At 40.4% G+C, this 22114-nt stretch overlaps 1 protein-coding gene across 1 annotated transcript in view; it reads right to left on the bottom strand.

Moving 5' to 3' along the window:
• The window catches only part of LOC150089535 (14 kDa phosphohistidine phosphatase-like), a 54262-nt gene extending 33094 nt beyond the window's left edge, over positions 1 to 21168 (bottom strand). Inside the window, exon 1 of the mRNA XM_090368654.1 lies at positions 20880 to 21168. Coding sequence (XP_090224780.1) covers positions 20880 to 21168 — 289 coding nt within the window. The remainder of the gene's footprint in view (positions 1 to 20879) is intronic.
• Positions 21169 to 22114: the final 946 nt, after the last annotated feature.

Here is a 22114-nt window from a genome sequence, read left to right as displayed (position 1 = left end):
AAGGCTTGTGGGGTAGAATTTTTCTCACATGGTCTGTGCTTGTTAACAGGAGAAGCTGTTTTTACAGGGATGGAATACACTTGAATAAGAAGGAAGCATGAATATTTGTTGAGGCTATCAAGGCAGTCTTAGGTGGGTCAGATACCGTGAGTAATCACAATTTACAGCAGTCGCAACCAGAGGCATGAGTGATTCTTGCACTGCTTCTGCTGGAACATGTAGCAGCATGGAAAACAAGGTGCTACAAATTTCAAGGCCTGCTAAGGTTATTCATGAAACTAGCAAATATGTGAGATGTGTTAGGGTTTTTACTGTTTTTACTTTTAGTAACAGCTACATGTATACTTGCATGTACACCAATGCTAGGAGCCTAGTAAATAAATTTGAAGTACTGGTCAAGTCACAGACATTGTGAGAATATCAGAGACATGGTGTTATCAGATATAAAGGATGCAGAAGTTGAATATAGGGAGTTTTTTTTTTTAGGGGCATTAGCAACTGAGGCCATATTGCTCCAGGGATTTGTGGTGGTCATTCCCTAACCTTTCCGCATCCTCCATATTTTGGTGGCTCACGGGCTCGAACCCCGGTCTAATCAAGAAGCATGTGCTACGCACTGCTGCTCCTGCCCACCTGGCTACGGAGGTGCCCCAGAAGTTGAATATGGGGAGTACAGTGATTACAGAAAGGACAGGAGAAGAGTTATGCTCTTGGTTAAAAAGCACAAAATCTAAGGTTGTGGCATCCAGCTGACATGGGTGGCTACTGCAATTTGATCTGTCTGGTGTAACATAAGCAATGAGAAATCAAAAATGAGAATAGGAGTGTATTACAGGCTTAATGATTGCAATGAGTATAACAAACAACTCTACAGACAAATAGAATGTGCTAGTAGATCAAAAGGACACTACTGACACTATGCTGCAGCAACAGGATCTGGAAAGGTTGAGCAGATGGGCCGAGAGGTGACAAATGAAATTTAACATTGACAAATGTAAAGTACTACATATGGGAAACATCAACCCCAGAGCAATGTATCAACTCTGTGGTACTACACTGACATAGAGAATGAAAAGGACCTGGGGATAATTGTGCAGGCAGATATGAAGTTCTCTGAGCAGTGCAGACAGGTACAAGAGTAGCTCATGGTGTCTTGTCAATGATATACAGGAATTTTTCTAGCAGGGATAAGGAGGTGATTATTCCCTTGTATAAGGCAATGGTCAGGCCACACCTTGAGTACTGTATACAGGTATGGAGGCCTCATTTCAAGAAGCATGTAGAGCTTGTTGTTGTTATTGAGTTTTTAGGAGCATTAGCAACTAAGGCCATATTGCTCCGGGGATATGCGGTGGTTATTCCCTGACCTTTCCGCATTCTCCGTATTTGGTGGTCATGGGCTCGAACCCCGGTCTAATCAAGAAGTGTGTGCTACGCACTGCTGCTCCTGCCCACCTGGCTATGGAGGCGCCGGATGTAGAGCTGCTGGAACGAGTACAGAGAAGGGCAACAAGATTAGTGAATGGAACAAAGGGTTGCTCCTACGAAGAAAGTTTTGCAAATTACAGTGTTTAGAGATTAGGCACCTGCGAGGTGATCTGATTGAGGTGTATAAAGTCTTGAATGGTTTGAGCATGCTCAATGCCGATGGGATTCTTCCTCTTGCTCAGAATAATCACCTGAGAGGATAGGTGTGTGGAAATTTGCCTTTAGCCAGCAGGTAGTTGGTTGGTGGAACAGATTTCCATCCCTTGTTGTGGAAGTTGATAGCCTAAATAAATTTAAGGCTCAGCTGGACAGGTATTTCGAACGAACGGAGGGGTGAAGTGGAAGTGTTTTTTTTTTTTTTTTGGCTGATGTTGCATAAGCTTGCTTTCCTGCATCATATGCCTCTACTAATGCTAATATGTCTTATATCCACACACTGACCGTAACTTGAGGATTGGTCACTCGCACAGTAGCAGGACTATTGTGGATTTATTGGATGACTGTTTCTACAACAGCATGTTACAGAAGTAGCAAGGGAAAGCAATACTCTCAATCTGATTATCAGCAGTGATTCTCCATGAATTAAGAACCTGTAGATAAAGACCCAATAGGTAGCAGCAATCATAATGAGAAGCATTACCACTACCTTAATCTTGTTAAGTACTTCAAGTGCCAAAAATTTGGCATGCTCAAACTGTGCAGAAGGACTCTGTGTGCCCCAAATATGGACCCAAGGAACACAGACAGACTGCACAGCACAAACACCTGTATGTCCAAACTGTAGGGGTAACTATCCAGCTTATTCGAAAGTAAGTGATACTGGAAAAGAGAAAGAAAATACAAAAGTATAAAAGAGAACATAAAATGACTTACCAATAAGTAAGGAAACAAGTTTTACTCAGTGCATTCAAATACTCATTTGCAGTTCCAAAACAAAAATATACATCAGAAGGAAATCAAATTCAAGTATCCATACCACCAGGGAAAGCAATACATCAATTCACCTCTTACTGGGCTTGGGCTATTTTGGTGACTCCACAGCAGTTCCTTAAAGGACACATTAAAGATCAAGCAAATAATACGCCCATCAGGGTACCACAAACTACTACTCCAAGCCTTTCACTTACTGAGACTTAAAAATCCCAACTCGCAAAAGACATAACTAAAGTTATGAAAGTCTATAACATTACCAACTTTGACAAAACCATTTAGAAATACATGCAGAGGAGGATATGGATACTCCACGTCCCATATTCCCAAGAAAGGATAAACTAAAATCAGGAAAACTATGGTTGTGACAAGATCCCCTTGAACACTTCAGAGAGTATCATGACTCATACAGAAACAGCCAATGGCGATTTCTAGGTGAACCATGATTTCATCATTTGCTGAGCCTGTGGGATGTACTCAAAGGTCAACCCTGTGGATAATCATAGCTCACCTGGCAATTCTTTTTTTTTTTTTTTGTCACTGTTGTACACTACGTAGTTTACTGATCTAAAGTTAAAATTTGATACACTACCGTTGGTGACTCTATTGTCAGGGAAACGGGAAACATGCTTTGTAAAAAGGATAGGTGGAACAGGACCAGGGTATGTCTGCCAGGGGCAAAGGTTGATGACGTTGTACAGCAGATATCATCTTTTAAGGGCACAAAAGGTGATATAGTTGTACACGTTGGCCCTAATGATATTAAGAGTAGGAGACCGACGGAATTACTTAACAAGTACAGGTCACTGTTGAAAAAAAGCCGTGAATTAGGGTTGAATTTGAAAGTGTCTCCAATTCTGCCTAGACACGATAGGAGTGAGTATATAATGAGAGCCCTGTCGATCAATGCGGCCCTGGAAAGATTGTGCAAGGCTCAAGAGGTAGAATTTTTTTCAGCTTGGTCTGTACTTGTTAACAGGAGAGACTGCTTCTACAGCGATGGGATACACTTAAATAGAAAGGGTGCAAGAATTTTTGCTGATGCTATCGAGGCAGTGTTAGGTGGGTCGGAAAACTGCTAGATTAGGGGGATACAAGGACTAATAGATTAACAGTAGCCACTGGCAGAGGTGAAAGTGATTCTTGCACTGCTTCTATTAGAATGAGCAGCAGCCTGGAAAATAAGATGCAGGATATTTCAGAGACCGCTAGGAATCATTGGGGTACAGGTAAACACATGGGTTGTGTTAGGGTAGCTAAGAAAAAGAACAGGTGCATGTATACTTGCGTGTACACCAATGCTAGGAGTTTAGTAAATAAATTTGATGAATTTGAGGTATTGCTCAAAACATCAAAGGCAGATATTGTTGGGATTTCAGAGACGTGGTGTCACACAGATATAAGGAATGCAGAACTGGAATTTGGGGAGTACAATGTCTACAAAAAGGATAGACAGGATAGGAAGGGAGGAAGGGTTATGCTATTAGTTAAGAAATACATAAAATCCAAGGAAGTGAAGCCAGTCCACATCGCTGGACAGTGCAGTGTTGAGTCAGTTTGGTGTGACATAAGCATTGGGAGATCAAAATTGAGAGTAGGAGTGTGATATAGGCCTAATGACTCTGATGAGTATAATAAGAAACAGTACAGGGAAATAGGGTGGACCAGTAAATCAGAGAGTCTTATAGTGGGGGATTTTAATTTCCCAGATATTGACTGGAATTTGGGGGCTGGTCACCCACACACTAGCAAGGCTTTTGTGAATTTATTGGATTATTGTTTTCTACATCAGCATGTTCGGGAGACAACTAGAGGGAGTAGTACTCTTGATTTGATTATCAGTAGCGATTCTTCATGTATTAAGAATCTGCAGATAAATGAACCACTAGGTGGCAGTGATCACAGTGTGCTGAAGTGGGATTTACTCAAAGAGGTAACTACCATTAGGGGTAAAGGGAAGGGTTATTGCTTTCGTAAAGGCTACTATGATGGACTGAGACAGTATTTAAATTCTATACAGTGGGACCAACTGATGATGTTACCAACAGCAAATTCAAAATGGGAAGCATTCAAAGAACTTATGTTGGAAGCTACTAGGCTTTACATACCAACTAAGAAATACTGTTCAAGATTTAGGCCTAAACGGATGTCAGATGAACTAATGAGACATATGGCAGAGAAGAAAAATGCATGGGATACATACAAATTAACACGTGACACAGAAGCCTATGGTAGATACAAGTTGATCTGTAACCAAGTTACAAAGGAGGTTAGGCAGGCAAAGGCAGATTACGAGAAATCCTTGGCAAGGGATGCAAAGAAAAACAGCAAAGAGTTCTTTACTTATGTAAACTCTAGAAGGAAGGGGATGAATCAGATTGGTCCACTTGATATCGATGGGTCAACTGATGATCCTGCTCGGGTAGCTAACAAACAATGAATATTTTGCATCGAAATTCACACATGAGGAGTTATTCAGCGAGGGGAATGCCAGAGGTGTATTCAACTCTGGCAGTAAGCTAGAGAATCTTGTAATAACTGAGAGTAAAGTGGAGGAGAAATTGTTGAAGATAAACACAAGAAAGGCACCTGGGGTGGATGGGATCTATCCAGTTATATTAAAGGAGGCAGCAAAGGAAGTAAGCAAACCCTTAGCCATAATTATGAGAGCTTCCTTGGACTCAGGAGAGGTACCCATGGACTGGAGATGTGCAAATGTGACCCCAATTCACAAAGGAGGATCAAAGGCTGACACATGTAATTATAGATCTGTGTGTTTAACTTGTGTTCCCGGAAAATTAATGGAGGCACTGGTTAAAGAAGCACTGCAGGATCATCTAGACAAGAGTTCAGTTATAGCTCGGACACAGCATGGTTTTGTTAAGGGTAAGTCTTGCCTGACCAATTTGATTGGATACTATGATGCAGTCGCAAAAGAACTGGATGCAGGGAATAACTTTGATATTATATACTTGGATCTTAGAAAGGCTTTTGATACTGTTGCACATGGAAGACTGCTGCACAAATTGGAGGCAAATTGCTGCTATGGATAAAGGGGTGGTTGAGGGGGAGAAGACAGAGAGTGGTAATCAATGGACACTGCTCATCGTGGACTAGTGTTATTAGTGGAGTCCCTCAGGGTTCAGTATTGGGTCCATTATTGTTTTCTGTATTTATAAATGACATTGATGATGGTACATCAAGCTTAATGTCCAAGCAAGTTTGCAGACGATACTAAGATTGGCAGGGTTGTCAAGGACACTACTGACACTATGCTGCTGCAACAGGATCTGGAAAGGTTGAGCAGATGGGCTGAGAGGTAGCAAATGAAGATTAACATTGACAAATGTAAAGTACTACATATAGGAAACAGCAACCCCAGAGCAACGTATCAACTCTGTGGTACTACACTGACAGTGGTAGAGAATGAAAAGGACCTGGGGGTGATTGTGCAGGCAGATATGAAGTTCTCTGAGCCGTGCATACGGGCTGCAAGAGTAGCTCATGGTGTATTGTCAATGATATATAGGAATTTTTCTAGCAGGGATAAGGAGGTGATTATTCCCTTGTATAAGGCAATGGTCAGGAATTGAACAAAATTAGTGAATTGAAGAAAGGGGTGCTCTTAGGAAGAAAGGCTTAAGTTTTGCAAATTACAGTGTCTGGAGACTAGGCACCAGCGATGTGATCTGATAGAGGTGTATAAAGCTTTGAATGGTTTGAGCATGCTCAATGCTGATGGGATTCTTCCTCTTGCAGAGAATAATCACCTGAGAGGGCATAAATTCAAATTGAGGAAAGACAGATGTAGGATAGACGTGCAGAAATTTGCCTTTAGCCAGCGGGTTGTTGGTTGGTGGAACAGACTTCCATCCCTTGTTGTGGAAGTTGATAGCCTAAATAAGTTTAAGGCTCAGCTGGACAGGTATTTCGAATGAACAGAGAGGTGAAGTGGAAGTGGTTATTTTTTATTTATTTATTTTTTTTCCTTTTTTTTTTTTTTTGGCTGATGCTGCATAAGCTTGCTTTCTTGCATCAAATACCTCTACTAATGCTAATGCTAATTTGAGTCACTGAAAAACAAGCACTTGCCTTCAACAAAAATGTAATTGGGAGCTTGTGAGGGACTCAAGACTAGTAAGGACCTACCAAGTGATGCACTCCCAATTCAGGCCCTAGAACAGAATAACCAAGTGCAAACTGCTCTGGTTCAATGGAACTTAGTTCTATTAGGAGACTCCATTGTCAGGAAAACGGGAAATTTTTCTGTAATAAGGACAGGTGGACTAGAAACGGGGTATGTCTGCTGGGAGCAACAATTAATGATATCACCAACAGATTGTCAGATTTTAAGGAGGGGTTAAGAGAATATTATTATTCGTGTGGGGACTAATGATATTAAGCACACATGATCTGATGATTTGTTAGACAAATATAGGACCATGCTGAAGAAATGTCACAAGTTAGGTCAGAATGTCTGTGTGTCAGAAATTCTGTCAAGGCACGATAGGAGGGGTTATATGCTGAAAAACATGTGGAAACTCAAGATTTGAAGGATTTTGCAAGGTTTTTGGGGGGAAATTTTTATCAGCTTGACCTGCACTTGTAGGTAGAAGGAATATTTTTTGTAGGGACAGGATACATTTAAACAAAGGTGGTGCAAGGGTTTTTGCCAGTATTATTGAGACACCTTAAGTTGAGGTTCGGGGAAACTGCTAGTTGGGGGGAGGACAAGGGTAATAGATATGCATTTATCTGATGATACTGGTCAAAGTAATGCATTTACCTGAAGAGTTTTTGTTTGTTACTGTAATGGATAACAGATCATATTAGCAAAATGTTCTGAGGGCAAAAACGTTACAAATGAGTGGGTAGCTAATGCCAGGGAAGCAAGCTTAAATAACTTCAAGGGGTGTGTCAGGATAGTTAACTAAACAAGAACATTAAGTCTTAATTGTTTACACAGTAAAGTCAGAAGTGTCGTCAATAAAATTAGTGAATTTGAATTGCTGGTGACAAGTAACGCTGATATAATAGGGCTTACGGAAATGTGGTGCCACCCAGAAATAGGAGATGAGTTTCAGTATGTTATGTACAATGTATTTAGAAAGGATAGGGCAGATAGAAGGAATAGTGGGGTCATGCTTCTTATCAAAAGCAGCCCAAGTGTGACAAAAGCTTTCCCCGATTCAGACACTTTGCATGCTAGTATGGAATATGTATGGTGTGAGATAGTTGGAAGCAAAAATATAATTAGAGTGGGAATAATCTACAGGCCAGGTGATTGCAAAGATTATAATGACAGCCTCTACATGCAAATGGAATGAGCAAGTAAGCATGAATGTCTTATTATGGGTGATTTTAATTTGCCTCTAATTGACTGGAGCAAATGGGAAGGAAACTCTACACAAGGGACAAAATTTTTAAATCAACCAGATGATTGCTATTTATATCAACATGTCAGGCAAAAGTACTAGGGAAAAGAATACTCTAGACCTCATCATCACCCATGATTGGTTTGGTTTGGTTTAGATTTTATTGGCGCATTAGCAACTAAGGCTATAATGTGCCAAAACCAGGTGATCATCACCCATGAACCAGCTGATATAATAGGGCTGACAGTAGAGGAACCAGTAGCAGGAACAGAGTTCTACAATGGATAATGATGATGAAGAGAGAGAGAGAGGTAGCAGTAATTAAAGGCAAAGTAATGGGTTATAATTTCAGGAAAGGAAATTATGACAGCTTAAGCTGCTACATGGCCTCTGTTAACTAGGTAGGTATCTCACAGAGAGCAAATACAATTGAACTATGGTATACCTTTAAAACAATCACAGAAGCCTTGAATGCTTTTTACCATTAATAAATATACTCCACGAGAAAGATTCCAAGTTGGATGAATAAGGAAGTTGCCCGATTACTTGAGCAGAAAAAGATGACATGGAAAAGTTAGAGCAATAAAAAGTACTGAAGCCTATAACAGCTATAAACTGAATTGTAATAGTGCCACAGAAAAGATTAAGCTGGCAAAGGTGAGATTATGAGAAATCGCTGGCAAAGAGGTGGGAATAAGCAATTCTTTACATATATAAATGCAAAGATGAGGACAAATCAGACCGGACTCTTATGTAATGGACTGGGGATAGTATTAGATACCCCAGCTGATGTTGCAGATGAACTCAACAGTTACTTTTTCATCGATATTTACAAAACAAAAACCCTTTATGTCAATGGGAAATTATGGGAGTGAAGTTGAAAAATATGTAATTAATGATATTGAAAAACTTGAGCCTATAAGCAAGTAAGGCTCTTGGGTTAATGGCATATACCCTATAATTTTAAGGGAGGGCAGCAAGTGAGTGCACTGAACCATTAAGGCTAATTATGAGAGCATCACTGGACTCGGGAGAGATTCCATTGGATTGGTAAAGTGATGATGTATTGCCAATACATAAAGGTAGTAATACATAAATAAATATATAATACATAATATATAAAATACATAAGGGTAGCACTGATGTTACTGATTGCTGAATTAGTGACTGACAGTTAAGTTAAACTTTTTTACAATAAATAATTAAATACGTACATCATCACCCATGTCAGAAAAATACAAAAGCCGTCATAAAAACAAATGTCAATAGCAATTCAGAAAAGAAAAATTAAATCTAGTGAAGGAGTATCAAGTATAAATGAAGACACAGGTGACCAATTGGTGGGAAATTATAATATTAAGGAAACAGGAGAGACTGAACATGAACAGTCAGTGGAGAGTAAGTTAGCCATTCAGTCTTGTTCAAATGCTGACTTATTAATACCAGAAATAGTGAAAGTAATGCATTTATTACAGAATTGTCCGAGAAAATTAAGCTTAATCTTAATCTTCCAGAAGGACGATGATAATGCTAAATTTAAGGACCCACTTACTAGTGACATTAAAAGAAATTATTAGTAAATTGCCAAGTCAACCTGTTCTTATATTTCCTAAAGATCCCAAGCGGAAAAACGGGCCTTTTTCATTAGCACACTATTATTCAGTAAGTAAAGAATAAAAATAAAATGTACATGACTGTGTTACTCTATATTGCTAGATGTGACATATTCTCAGCCACGCTGGTTATATGAAAACATAAAGTAAGATATTTGAGGCTTTGAACTTCTGTTCAAAAGGAAATTATCCAAATATTATCAAACAACACAAAGAAGGAAATTTGCAATTAGTATTAAGTGACAAATGATGCAAGAAAGCAAGCTTATACAGCATCAGCCAAAAAAAAAAATCCCATTTAAACTATCCATCCCTTCCAATAGTGTCTAGTTCTTCTTATATTTATTCAAACTACCCACTTCAGCAACAATGGATGTATGTTTATTCCTGCAATCATCACCCATTGGCTGAAAGCAAACTTTCACACATCTATTCTGACCATCCTACCTCAATTTGAATTTATGCCCTCTCATGTGCATAGCCTGAGCAAGACGAAGAATCCCATCACCACTGAGTTTGCTCAAGACATTCAAAGCCTTAACCACCTCAATCAGATAACCTAGCAGTCTCCAGATGTTGCAATTTGCAGAACTGAAGTCTACCTTAGTAAGAGTGTCCCCTTTGTTCCCTTCACCAATCTCACTGCCCTTCCCTGTACTTGTTAAAGCAGGTCTAAATTCTTCCTAAAATGAGGTCTCCAGACATGTATGCAGTACTCAAGTCACTTCAAGTTGATTCACTGAAGTACTTGAGTACTTCAATGAGTCAATGAAATTTGTGCAATGAAATTTTTGAGATGGTAGATCACGGCACATTTTGAAGGAAAAAAGTAGATTGCATCACAAATTAAGCTGGCCACTCCTGCCTTATACAATGGGATAATTACTTCCTTATCCCTACTAGCAAAACTCCTGTATATCATTCGCAAAACACTGAGTTGTTGTGGTAGACAGTCTGCACTGCACAAAGAACTACATATCAAACTATGCAATTACTCCCAGGTCCTCTTTTTCCAAATGTGTGATACCGAATGCAGAATCACACATTTGGTATGTTAATCTGGGATTACTGCTACCCATAAGCAGTAACCTTGCATTTAAAAAAAAAACTGTCAATGTTAAACTTCAATTGCCATTTCTCTGCCCATGTGTCTAATTTTTCTAGATCTTGCTGCAGCAGCATACCTTCATTACTGTCATTAACTAATCTGCCAACCTTTGTATATCTGCAAACTTAGACATTAAATCTGATACACCTTCATCAATATCATTAATAAATATAGAAAACAACAATGGGCCCAGCACAATGGTAGTGGGGCTCCACTACCAACATTAGTCCATGAAATAGGGGCTCATATCTGGTGAGTATGGGCTTGGCACGCCTTAGGGGCTCATATCTGGTGAGTATGGGATTTGCACGCCCAGGGTCCTGAGCTGGATATTATCATTCTTCCTTCTCTCTCTCTCTCTCTCTCTCTCTCTCTCTCTCAGTAACTTAGAATTTTTTTTTTTTTTGGCTGGTGCAGCATAAGCCTCAGGCTTCCTTGCACCATATTGGCTAATAATAATAGCTGTGACTACTGATAACTCTGTCTTCTCCCATTCAATGATATAAGCATGGCACCACTTTTTTTTTTTTTTTTTATTATTTCTGATACCACACAAGACATTAAAAAAAAAGTTAAATAATTTTAGTTATTTGAAATGTTTCCGTTGAAAGTAACGAGAATGGTAATCCCAACAAACTTAGTGCGAATGAATCTTTTGTAATATTTACTGCAGTAAACAGTCATTTGACAGAAGAACTTTCAAACGCTTGGATGATTGTGCCCTAGATCTATAAAAAACATGTGGTCAAAATTACGATGGAGCCACTATCACGGGCGAAGCATATGAAAGGGTTTAAACCAACTTCTGCCCAGACACGATAGGAGGGAGTATATGATGAGAGCCTTGTCGATCAATTCGGCCCTGGAGGGATTGTGCAAGGCTCAAGGGGTAGAATTTTTTTCAGCCTGGACTGTACTTGTTAACAGGAGAGATCGCTTCTACAGGGATGGGATACACTTAAATAGAAAGGGTGCAAGAATTTTTGCTGATGCTGTCGAGGCAGTGTTAGGTGGGTCGGAAAACTGCTAGTTGGGGGGGGGATACAAGGACTAATAGATTAACAGTAGCCACTGGCAGAGGTGAAAGTGATTCTTGCACTTCTTCTATTGGAATGAGCCGAAGCCTGGAAAATAAGATGCAGGATATTTCAGAGACTGCTGGGAGTCATTGCGGTACAAGTAAACACATGGGTTGTGTTAGGGTAGCTAAGAATAGAAACAGGTGCATGTATACCTGCGTGTACACCAATGCTAGGAGTTTGGTAAATAAATTTGATGAATTTGAGGTATTGCTCAAAACATCAAAGGCAGATATTGTTGGGATATCAGAGACGTGGTGTCACACAGATATAAGTAATGCGGAACTGGAATTTGGGGAATACAATGTGTATAGAAAGGGTAGACAGGACAGGAGGGGAGGAGGGGTTATGCTATTAGTTAAGAAACACAAAGTCCAAGGAAGTGAAGCCAGTCAACATCGATGGACAGGGCAGTGTCGAGTCAGTTTGGTGTGACATAAGCATAGGGAAATCAAAATTGAGAGTAGGAGTGTGCTATAGGCCTAATGACTCTGATGAGTATAATAAGATATTGTACAGGGAAATAGAGTGGGCCAGTAAATCAGAGAGTCTTATAATGGGGGATTTTAATTTCCCAGATATTGACTGGAATTTGTGGGTTGGTCACTCGCACACTAGCAAGGCTTTTGTGGATTTATTGGATGATTGTTTTCTACATCAGCATGTTCGTGAGGCAACAAGAGGGAGCAATACTCTTGATCTGATTATCAGTAGTGATTCTTCATGCATTAAGAATCTGCAGATAAATGAACCACTAGGTGGCAGTGATCACAGTGTGTTGAAGTGGGATTTACTCAAGGAGGTAACTACCATCAGAGGTAAAGGGAAGGGTTTTTGTTTTCGCAAAGGCGACTATGATGGTGTGAGACAGTATTTAAATTCTATACAGTGGGACCAACTGATGATATTACCAACAGCAAACTCAAAATGGGAAGCATTCAGGGAACTAATCTTGGAGGCTACCAGGCTTTACATACCAACTAAGAAATATTATTCAAGGTTTAGGCCTAAATGGTTGTCAGATGAACTAATGAGACATGTGGCAGAGAAGAAAAATGCATGGGATACATACAAATTAATGGGTGACATGGAAGCCTATGATAGATATAAGTTGGTCTGTAACCAAGTCACAAAGGAGATTAGGCAGGCAAAGGCAGACTACGAAAAATGCTTGGCAAAGGATGCAAAGAAAAACAGAAAAGAGTTCTTTACATATTTAAACTCAAGAAGGAAAGGGATGAATCAGATTGGTCCACTAGATATTGATGGTTCAACAGTTGAGGATCCTGCTCAGGTGGCTAACAATCTAAATGAGTATTTTGCATCTACATTCACGCACGAGGAGTTATTCAGGAAGGAGAATGATGTAGGTAAAGTAAACATTGGCAGTGAGCTGGATGATTTTGTAATAACTGAGAGGAAAGTGGAGGAGAGATTGTTGAGGATAAACATAAAAAAGGCACCTGGGGTGGATGGGATCTATCCAGTTATATTAAAGGAGGCAGCAAAGGAAGTAAGCAAACCCCTAGCCATAATTATGAGAGCTTCTTTGGACTCAGGGGAGGTACCCACAGACTGGAGATGTGCAAATGTAACCCCAATTCACAAAGGAGGATCAAAGGCTGACACAAGTAATTATAGACCTGTTAGTTTAACTTCTGTTCCAGGTAAATTAATGGAGGCACTGGTTAAAGAAGCACTGCAGGATCATCTAGACAAGAATTCAGTTATAGCTCAGACGCAGCATGGTTTTGTTAAGGGCAGGTCTTGCCTGACCAATTTGATTGGATACTATGATGTAATCACAAAAGAACTGAATGCAGGGAATAACTTTGATATTATATATTTGGATCTTAGAAAGGCTTTTGATACTGTTGCACATGGAAGACTGCTGCACAAATTGGAGCAGTGTGGCATTGGAGGCAAATTGCTGCTATGGATAAGGGGATGGTTGAGTGGCAGAAGACAGAGAGTGGTAATCAATGGACACTGCTCAACGTGGACTAGTGTTATTAGTGGAGTTCCTCAGGGTTCAGTGTTGGGTCCGTTGTTGTTTTCGGTGTTTATGAATGATATTGATGATGGGATATCGAGTTTAATGTCCAAGTTTGCAGATGATACAAAGGTTGGCAGGGTTGTTAAGGACACTACTGACGCTATGCTGCTGCAACAGGATCTGGAAAGGTTGAACAGATGGGCTGAGAGGTGGCAAATGAAGTTTAACATTGACAAGTGTAAAGTACTACATATGGGAAACAGTAACCCCAGAGCAACGTATCAACTCTGCGGTACTACAATGACAGTGGTGGAGAATGAAAAGGACCTGGGGGTAATTGTGCAGGCAGATATGAAGTTCTCTGAGCAGTGCAGACGAGCTGCAAGAGTAGCTCATGGTGTCTTGTCAATGATATACAGGAATTTTTCTAGCAGGGATAAGGAGGTGATTATTCCCTTGTATAAGGCAATGGTTAGGCCACATCTTGAGTACTGTATACAGGTCTAGAGGCCTCATTTCAAAAAGGATGTAGAGCTGCTGGAACGGGTAGTAGTAGTAGTAGTAGTGGCACTTGATGCAAGAAAGCAAGTGTAGGAGCTTATGCAGCATCAGCCAAAAAAAAAAAAAAAAAAATCACACCATACCCTCCAATTGCCTGTCCAGTTCCTCCTTAAATTTATTTAACCTATCAACTTCCACAACGACAGATGGAAGTTTGTTCCAGCAATTAACCACCCGCTGGCTAAAGGCAAATTTCCGCACATCTATCCTACATCTGTCCTTTCTTAATTTGAACTTATGTCCCCGTAGGTTCGTATTCTGAACAAGTGGGAGGATCCCATCAGAATTCAGCGTGCTCAACCCATTCAAGGCCTTATAGACCTCAATCAGATCACCGCGCAGGTGCCTAGTCTCCAGCCACTGCAATTTGCAGAACTTAAGCCTCTCTTGGTAAGAGGATCCCTTCATTCCCCTCACCAATCTTGTTGCCCTTCTCTGTACACGCTCAAGCAAATCTACATCCTTCCTAAAATGAGGCCTCCAGACCTGTACGCAGTACTCAAGGCGTGGCCTGACCATTGCCTTATACAGAGGGACAATCACCTCCTTTTCCCTGCTAGCAAAATTCCTATATATCATTGACAAAACCCCATGACCTGCCCTGGCAGCCTGTCTGCATTGCTCAGAAAACTTCATATCTGACTGCACAATTACTCCCAGGTCTTTTTCATTTTCTACCACCTTAAGTGTAGTACCACACAGTTGGTACGTTTCTCTGGGGTTACTTCTACCCATATGCAGTACTTTGCATTTGTCAAGGTTAAACTTCAGTTGCCACTTCTTAGCCCATCTGCCCAAATTATCTAGATCCTGTTGCAGTAGCACACTGCCATTACTGTCATTAACAACCCTGCCAACCTTCGTGTCATCTGCAAACTTCGACATTAAGCCTGATATACCTTCATCAATATCATTGATAAATATACAAAACAACAGTGGACCCAACACCGAACCCTGTGGGACTCCACTAATAACATTAGTCCACGAAGAGCAGCACCCATTGATTACCACCCTCTGTCTTCTCCCACTTAACCATCCTTTTATCCATTGTAGCAACTTACCCTTAATACCATTCTGCTCCAATTTGTACAGTAGTCTTCCATGCGCAACAGTGTCAAAAGCTTTCCTGAAATCCAAGTATATGATATCAAAATTATTTTTTGCATCCAGTTCCTTTGTGACCACATCATAATAACCAATCAAATTTGTCAGACAAGACTCTCCCTCAACAAACCCACGCTGTGCCCGAACCACCGCTGCAGTCTTGTCTAGATGATCCTGCAATGCATCTTTAACCAGTGACTCCATTATTTTACCCGGAACAGAAGTCAAACCAACTGGTCCGCAACCATTCGTGTCACCCCTCGATCCCCCCCTGCGAATTGGGGACACATCCGCACATCTCCAGTCCGTGGGAACCTCCCCTGAATCCAAGGACGCTCTCATAATTATGGCCAAGGGCCCGCTCAGTTGCCCTGCCGCCTCCTCCAATACAACTGGATAGATCCCATCCGCCCCAGGTGCCCTTCCCATGCCTAACCTCAACAACCTCTCCTCCACCTTGCTCTCAGCCACTACAAAATCACCAAGCACACCGCTACAATTTGATAACCTTCTTCCATTTTCAAACTGTAACGATTCCTCACGTGTGAATGCAGACGAAAAACACTCATTCAGCTTGTTTGCCATCTGAGCAGGATCATCAACAGTCGAACCATCGACGTCAAGTGGACCAATCATACTCAGCCCCCTCCCCCTAGAGTCCATACAAGTAAAGAAATCCCTGCTGCCCTTCTTAGCATCCCCCGCCAAAGACCTCTCGCAATCCGCCCCCACCCGCCAAACCTCCTTTGTGACCCGACTACAGACTAGCTCACATCTGCTACAGGCTTCTGCGTCGCCCGACAATTCACATGCACCCCATGCACCCCCCCTCTCCGCCACGAGTCCCATCAGCCCACCTGACAACCATCCAGGCCCAAACCCCGAACAATACCTCCTCATCGGTATGAAAAGCCCAGCAGCCTCCACGACCAACTCCCTGAACGCCTCCCACCTTGAACCTACTGTCCGCAACATCGTCAGTCGATCCCACTGTACAGAATCTAAAAACTGTCTGAGACCACTGTACTCCCCTTTACGGAAGCAAAAACCCTTTCCTTTACCCCTGACGGTAGTTACCTCTTTGAGTAAATCCCACTTCAGCACACTGTGATCACTGCCACCTAGTGGTTCCTTTATCTGCAAATTCTTAATACACGAATGATCACTGCTGATAACCAGATCAAGAGTGTTACTTTCTCTGGTTGCCTCTCGAACATGCTGCTGCAGAAAACAATCATCCAATAAATCCACAAAAGTCTGACTAGTGTGTGAGTGACCAACCCACAAGTTCCAGTCAATATCTGGGAAGTTAAAATCCCCCATTATAAGACATTCTGATTTACTGGCCCACTCTATTTCTCTGTACAATTGTTCATTGTACTCATTCGAGTCATTAGGCCTATAACACACTCCTACTCTTATCTTTGCTTTTGCAGTGCTTATGTCACACCAAACTGACTCAACAGTGCACTGTCCATCTATATCAACTGGATGCACTTCTTTTGATTTTATGTTTTTCTTAATTAACAGCATAACACCTCCTCCCTTTCTGTCCTGTCTATCCTTTCTGTACACATTGTACTCCCCAAATTCCAGTTCTGCATTCCTTACATCTTTGTGACACCACGTCTCTGCTATCCCAACAATATCCGCCTTTGATGTCTTGACCAACACTTCAAATTCATCAAATTTATTTACTATACTTCTAGCATTGGTATACATGCAAGCATACATGCTCCTATGCCTATTCCTTGTTACCCTAACACATCCCATATACCCAACTATTCCAGGATGACTGCCATCCGTCCCTGAAACCCCCAACACCCCTCGCTCCAGGTCGCTTCTTATTCTAATAGAAGTTGTGCAAGAATCACCTTCACCTCTGCCTGCGGTTACTGTTAAACTATTAGTCTTTGTATCCCCCCAAGCTAGCAGTTTTCCGACCCACCTAACACTGCCTCGATAGCATCAGCAAATATTCTTGCACCCTTTCTATTTAAGTGTATCCCATCCCTGTAGAAGCAATCTCTCCTGTTAACAAGTACAGTCCAGGCTGAAAAAAATTCTACCCCTTGAGCCTTGCACAATCTTTCCAGGGCCGAATTGATCGACAAGGCTCTCATCATATACTCCCTCCTATCGTGTCTGGGCAGAATTGCAGACACTTTCAAATGCAACCCTAATTCTCGGCTTTTTTTCAACAGTGACCTGTACTTGTTGAGTAATTCTGCCGGTCTCCTACTCTTAATATCATTAGTGCCAACATGTACAACTATATCACCTTTTGTGCCCTTGAAAGATGATATCCGCTCTACAACGTCATCAACCTTTGCCCCTGGCAGACATACCCTGGTCCTGTTCCACCTATCCTTTTTACATAGCATGTTCCCCATTTCCCTGACAATAGAGTCACCAACAACTAATAGTTCCTGTGGGACCAGCGCATTCTGCCTTGGGGGTTGCTGCTGTGTTGCGTGATGACCAAGTGCAAGCTCTGGCGTTGATGTGGGCAGCTGAGAGCTTGATGGGCCCCTCAATTTATTTCCTTCGAGGGCATCCACCCTGTCCTTCAAACTCTCATATAGGCCCATAACAACGCTGAGTTGTCGCCTGATTTCCTTACACTCCTTACATCGCGCACACACAAAGACATCCCCCATGGCAATATCATGTTCCGTTCCAGAGAGTTCGGCAAACATTTCACAAGTTGCACATTTTTTTAGGCTGTGACGCGTTGGAGAATCGCCCCCCTCAGTTCTCCCCCGAGTCACAACACTCCTGCCACTTTGTGCCCGTTGCTTTGCTGCTCTAGTTCGGGGCATGGTAGTTTAAATTAATAAAATCAATAAATTAAATGTCAGTAGTATTTGAATAGAAACTATGAAATAGAAACAGTGAAGCGTATTACTATATAATTATGCGTTAGAGCTACCTCAATTAAAAAATTTGAATTCCCTACAAAAACTTTGAATTCCCTATATACAAAAACAATGGCTACAAAAATCGAACAAAAATAACGGTTTTACCTATCGTAAGTAAAATCCACAAAAACTCTTTATCTAAATTAAAATAAAAAATAACCAGCGTAACTATAACTATATGACTACGTATTAAGTACAATATAAAACAACAATCATGTAAATAAAAGGCAAACACTTATCGTTTTTGCGGAGCCTGTAACTGTCAGCTGTAACTTTTAAATAGAGTCAGCGCCCTCTCCCTCTAGGGTACAGAGAAGGGCAACAAGATTAGTGAATGGAACAAAGGGTTGCTGTTACGAAGAAAGGCTTAAGTTTGGCAAATTACGGAGTCTGGAGACTAGGCACCGGCGAGGTGATCTGATAGAGGTGTATAAAGCTTTGAATGGTTTGAGCATGCTCAATGCCAATGGGATTCTTCATCTTGCTCAGAATAATCACCTCAGAGGGCATAAACCCAAATTGAGGAAGGATGGATGTCGGATAGATGTGCGGAAATTTGCCTTTGGCCAGCGGGTGATTGGTTGGTGGAACCAACTTCCATCATTTGTTGTTGAAGTTGATAGCCTAAACAAATTTAAAGCTCAACTGGACAGGTATTTCGAACGAACGGAGGGGTGAAATGGGAGTGGTGTGTGTTTTTTTTTTTTTTTTGGCTGATGCTGAATAAGCTTGCTTTCTTGCATCATATGCCTCTACTAATGCTAATGCTAATTCTATGTTCACTGTGCTGCACACAATCTGAATTTAGTACTTTATGACACTATGTCCACATCACTTGAGGTGAAAAAGTTCTTTGATTTAGTTGAATGACTTGTAGTGTATTTTCCTAATAGTGATAAAAGATCGGAAACTCTTCAGTTCTCCAAGTCTGTTAAAATAACAAAAAAAAAAAATTACCACACGCTGGTCATTGAGGCACACATTAATTGCATTTTTTGAAATATAACTTTACAAATGTGATGAAGACATATCAAATATTTGTACTTGGGTAAAACAAAGAGGAAATTTTAAACACAAAAGCATTAAGACAAAAATCTGAACATTATGAAAATATTTATGAAAAAACCGATTGCAAATATTTTGCAATCAGTGGATGACATATCCATACTGTTACTGTCACCAAATATTGACCTATTGAAAGTATCTCTGATGCTACACACTACTAGAAAGTTAGCAAGAATCAAGAAAAAAACTAAACAATTTTAAAGAAAGTGCACTATCGTGAGGAATAGAAACAAAATTTCAAAATTTTCGCATCCATAAAATCAAACAAATGGATGGTCCGTTATATGACGATTACCAGATTATAAGTGTAGAACACAATTTTAAAATTGAGGTATTGAACACTACCTTTGACAAAGCTGTAATGGAACTCAAGAAAATTTTCACAGTTCAAATGAGATCACTGACACCTTCACTGCACTGCACTGCACCCTAAATTTCTACAAACAGCAACCATTGAAAAATTGCATGAAGCTGCAAAACATCTGTACAATGAGAATAAATAATAATAATAATAATATTATTATTATTATTAGCCATATGGTGCAAGGAAGTCTGAGGCTTATGCTGCACCAGCCAAAAAAAATTCCTAAGTTACCCTCAGAGAGAGAGAGAAAGTAGAATGGAATCACCAAGAAAGAGAAGAATGATGATATCCAGCTCAGGCCCCTGGGTGTGCTAAGCCCATACTCACCAGATGTGAATCCCTAGGGTGACTATTTAACGTCTTCCTTAAGTGCTCAACTCCAATCATTCTAATTTGAAATCGGAAATATGATTCCTTCAATAACGGAGGCAGCAGAATTGTCAATTATTCAGTTGCTCTCTTATTTCAGATTTCCCTGATATTTACACTTCTCTTTTACTATATTTAGCTTTGCCACTAACCATGGCAACACTAGAATGGTCATTCTCGAAATTAAAGTTAATTAATTAAAAATTATTTGAGAAGTACAATAACCAATGAAAGACTGACGGGGCTTGCCATTTTATCTACAAAAAAATCAAAGGGCCGTAACTTAGATTTCAAGAAAATTGTAAACATTTGCTGAAATGAAAACAAAAAAAGTTAAAATGTAACGTGTGATGGCTGGTGTTTGTTGTATTTCTATTTTATGTATTTACTTTATATCAGATTTATTATTTCCAAAACAATTTGGAATATTTTTGTTCAGTGTTTGCCTTTTTTTTTTTTTTTTCTTGGGAGGTAGGACCTTTGCACCAGGGCCCACGCTAATGATGATACGCCACTGAAATTTGTATAAACAAATATAAATAATAAATTGTGAATAAATTTTATATTCGGCGTGTAAGTCGAACCCAAAATTTCAGTTGTTTTTTTCGGAGCTTTCGTGGTCGATTTATAAGTTGGAATATACGATAATTTGTAGCTACCGAGATATTTTCCGAAATTTCTGTGTCTATAGCCAGCGAACTGATTAAAATGGTGTTTCCTACGTGAACACTCTAGTCAACCCTCGTAATACAAATAAACACCCCTTACAGCTGGGCTGGAGCACAGAGTAGTAAGATACAGTATCTTACTTCTCGGTGGGCTGGAGTGGCTCAATGAATGGGACACAATAATACTTTGAAGCATTTCGCGATTAACGATATAAGATATATCACAAATTTCACATACCATGATATTCAGCCCAAGCATAGCCCCTAACGATATACTTGAATCTGTCTTCTTCTTTATATTCTGGATCGTACACTTTAATTAAAACGTATTTGAATTTACCGGTGTCGATTTCGACATTTGGAACTAAGTCTAACCTATCACCCATTTTTACGTAATCTGAAACCCACGTGAACAATCGCCAATTTGCCGGCGATATTATTAGTTGTTGAACGCTGACGTTGGGAGACGCTTTACAAAATGGTATTGCTCTGCGTGAAAAGAAACGGAAAATAAAAAACGCATGCATTTTGTGAACCACAGTTAAAAAGCTTCTTGCTCATCTAGAATTAAGATCGCCAGATGTCCCAGTTGTCGGTGTATCTCACAGGCGTCCCTGAACGACTTTGTAGGACAATCCAATGTTTAAGTTTCATAAAAGAAATCAAATTCGTGTAACGCACGGCAGAAGCACATCGTCTGAGCGTGTAGCGCAGTGGTATCGTCGCCGTCCTCCCCACACCGGGTGAAAAAGGCCCGCGTTCGAATCCAGTTGATGACGCGAGGAACTATAGTGGGCGTTTTTTTTTTTTCGCTCGGTGGCAGAGTTAGTAGGTCTCAGGCAAGGTTTCCCTCCCCCAGAAACCGAGGTATTTTCGTCCAACAAACAGGCAAATCGACCAGAGAACACACGCAATTTACAGAAAAAAATGAATATATGGGTAGTTATAATCATTTACGGGGTACCCTAATATCATAATTTTCTCTAAGTCAAATCAGCTCTATGCTCCAGAAGATAAATCCTAGACGTGTGACTAATGCAAGGAAGTATTACAAAGAATATTTGGAAAAAGGATTAAAAGCTCTCACTCTATAAATTTAACTCTCATTAAATTTCAAAGTTTGAATAATTTAATTTATTTAAACAGCAATAAGTGCTATGAAATTTTTATTGCGTAACAATGAGGCAGGGGCAGACTGACATGGGTGGTTAAGTACCGATCGTCGCGTGCTACTCCTGTTGGGAAGGAGGACATGGAACTAAAATTGTTGCAAGCCACCAGACATCATCTCTTTATAATGTTACTCTCTGTGACATTGACTGCAGAAGCCAGAAAAAATGATCGGAATCGCAAGCGAATCAAGAGGTGGATGAGTTGTGGGAAAATACACAAATGATTAAAATACGGACCAATCGGGCAACTTTCGACTGATAAAAATACGAACGTAGAGGTCGTGGAGTTCAAAGCAACGCC

Source organism: Mastigoproctus giganteus, chromosome 2, assembly GCF_048544385.1.
Source record: "Mastigoproctus giganteus isolate SK-2022 chromosome 2, ASM4854438v1, whole genome shotgun sequence".
NCBI classification, from domain to species: Eukaryota; Metazoa; Arthropoda; class Arachnida; order Uropygi; family Thelyphonidae; genus Mastigoproctus; species Mastigoproctus giganteus.
This window is presented reverse-complemented; position numbering and strand designations above follow the sequence as displayed.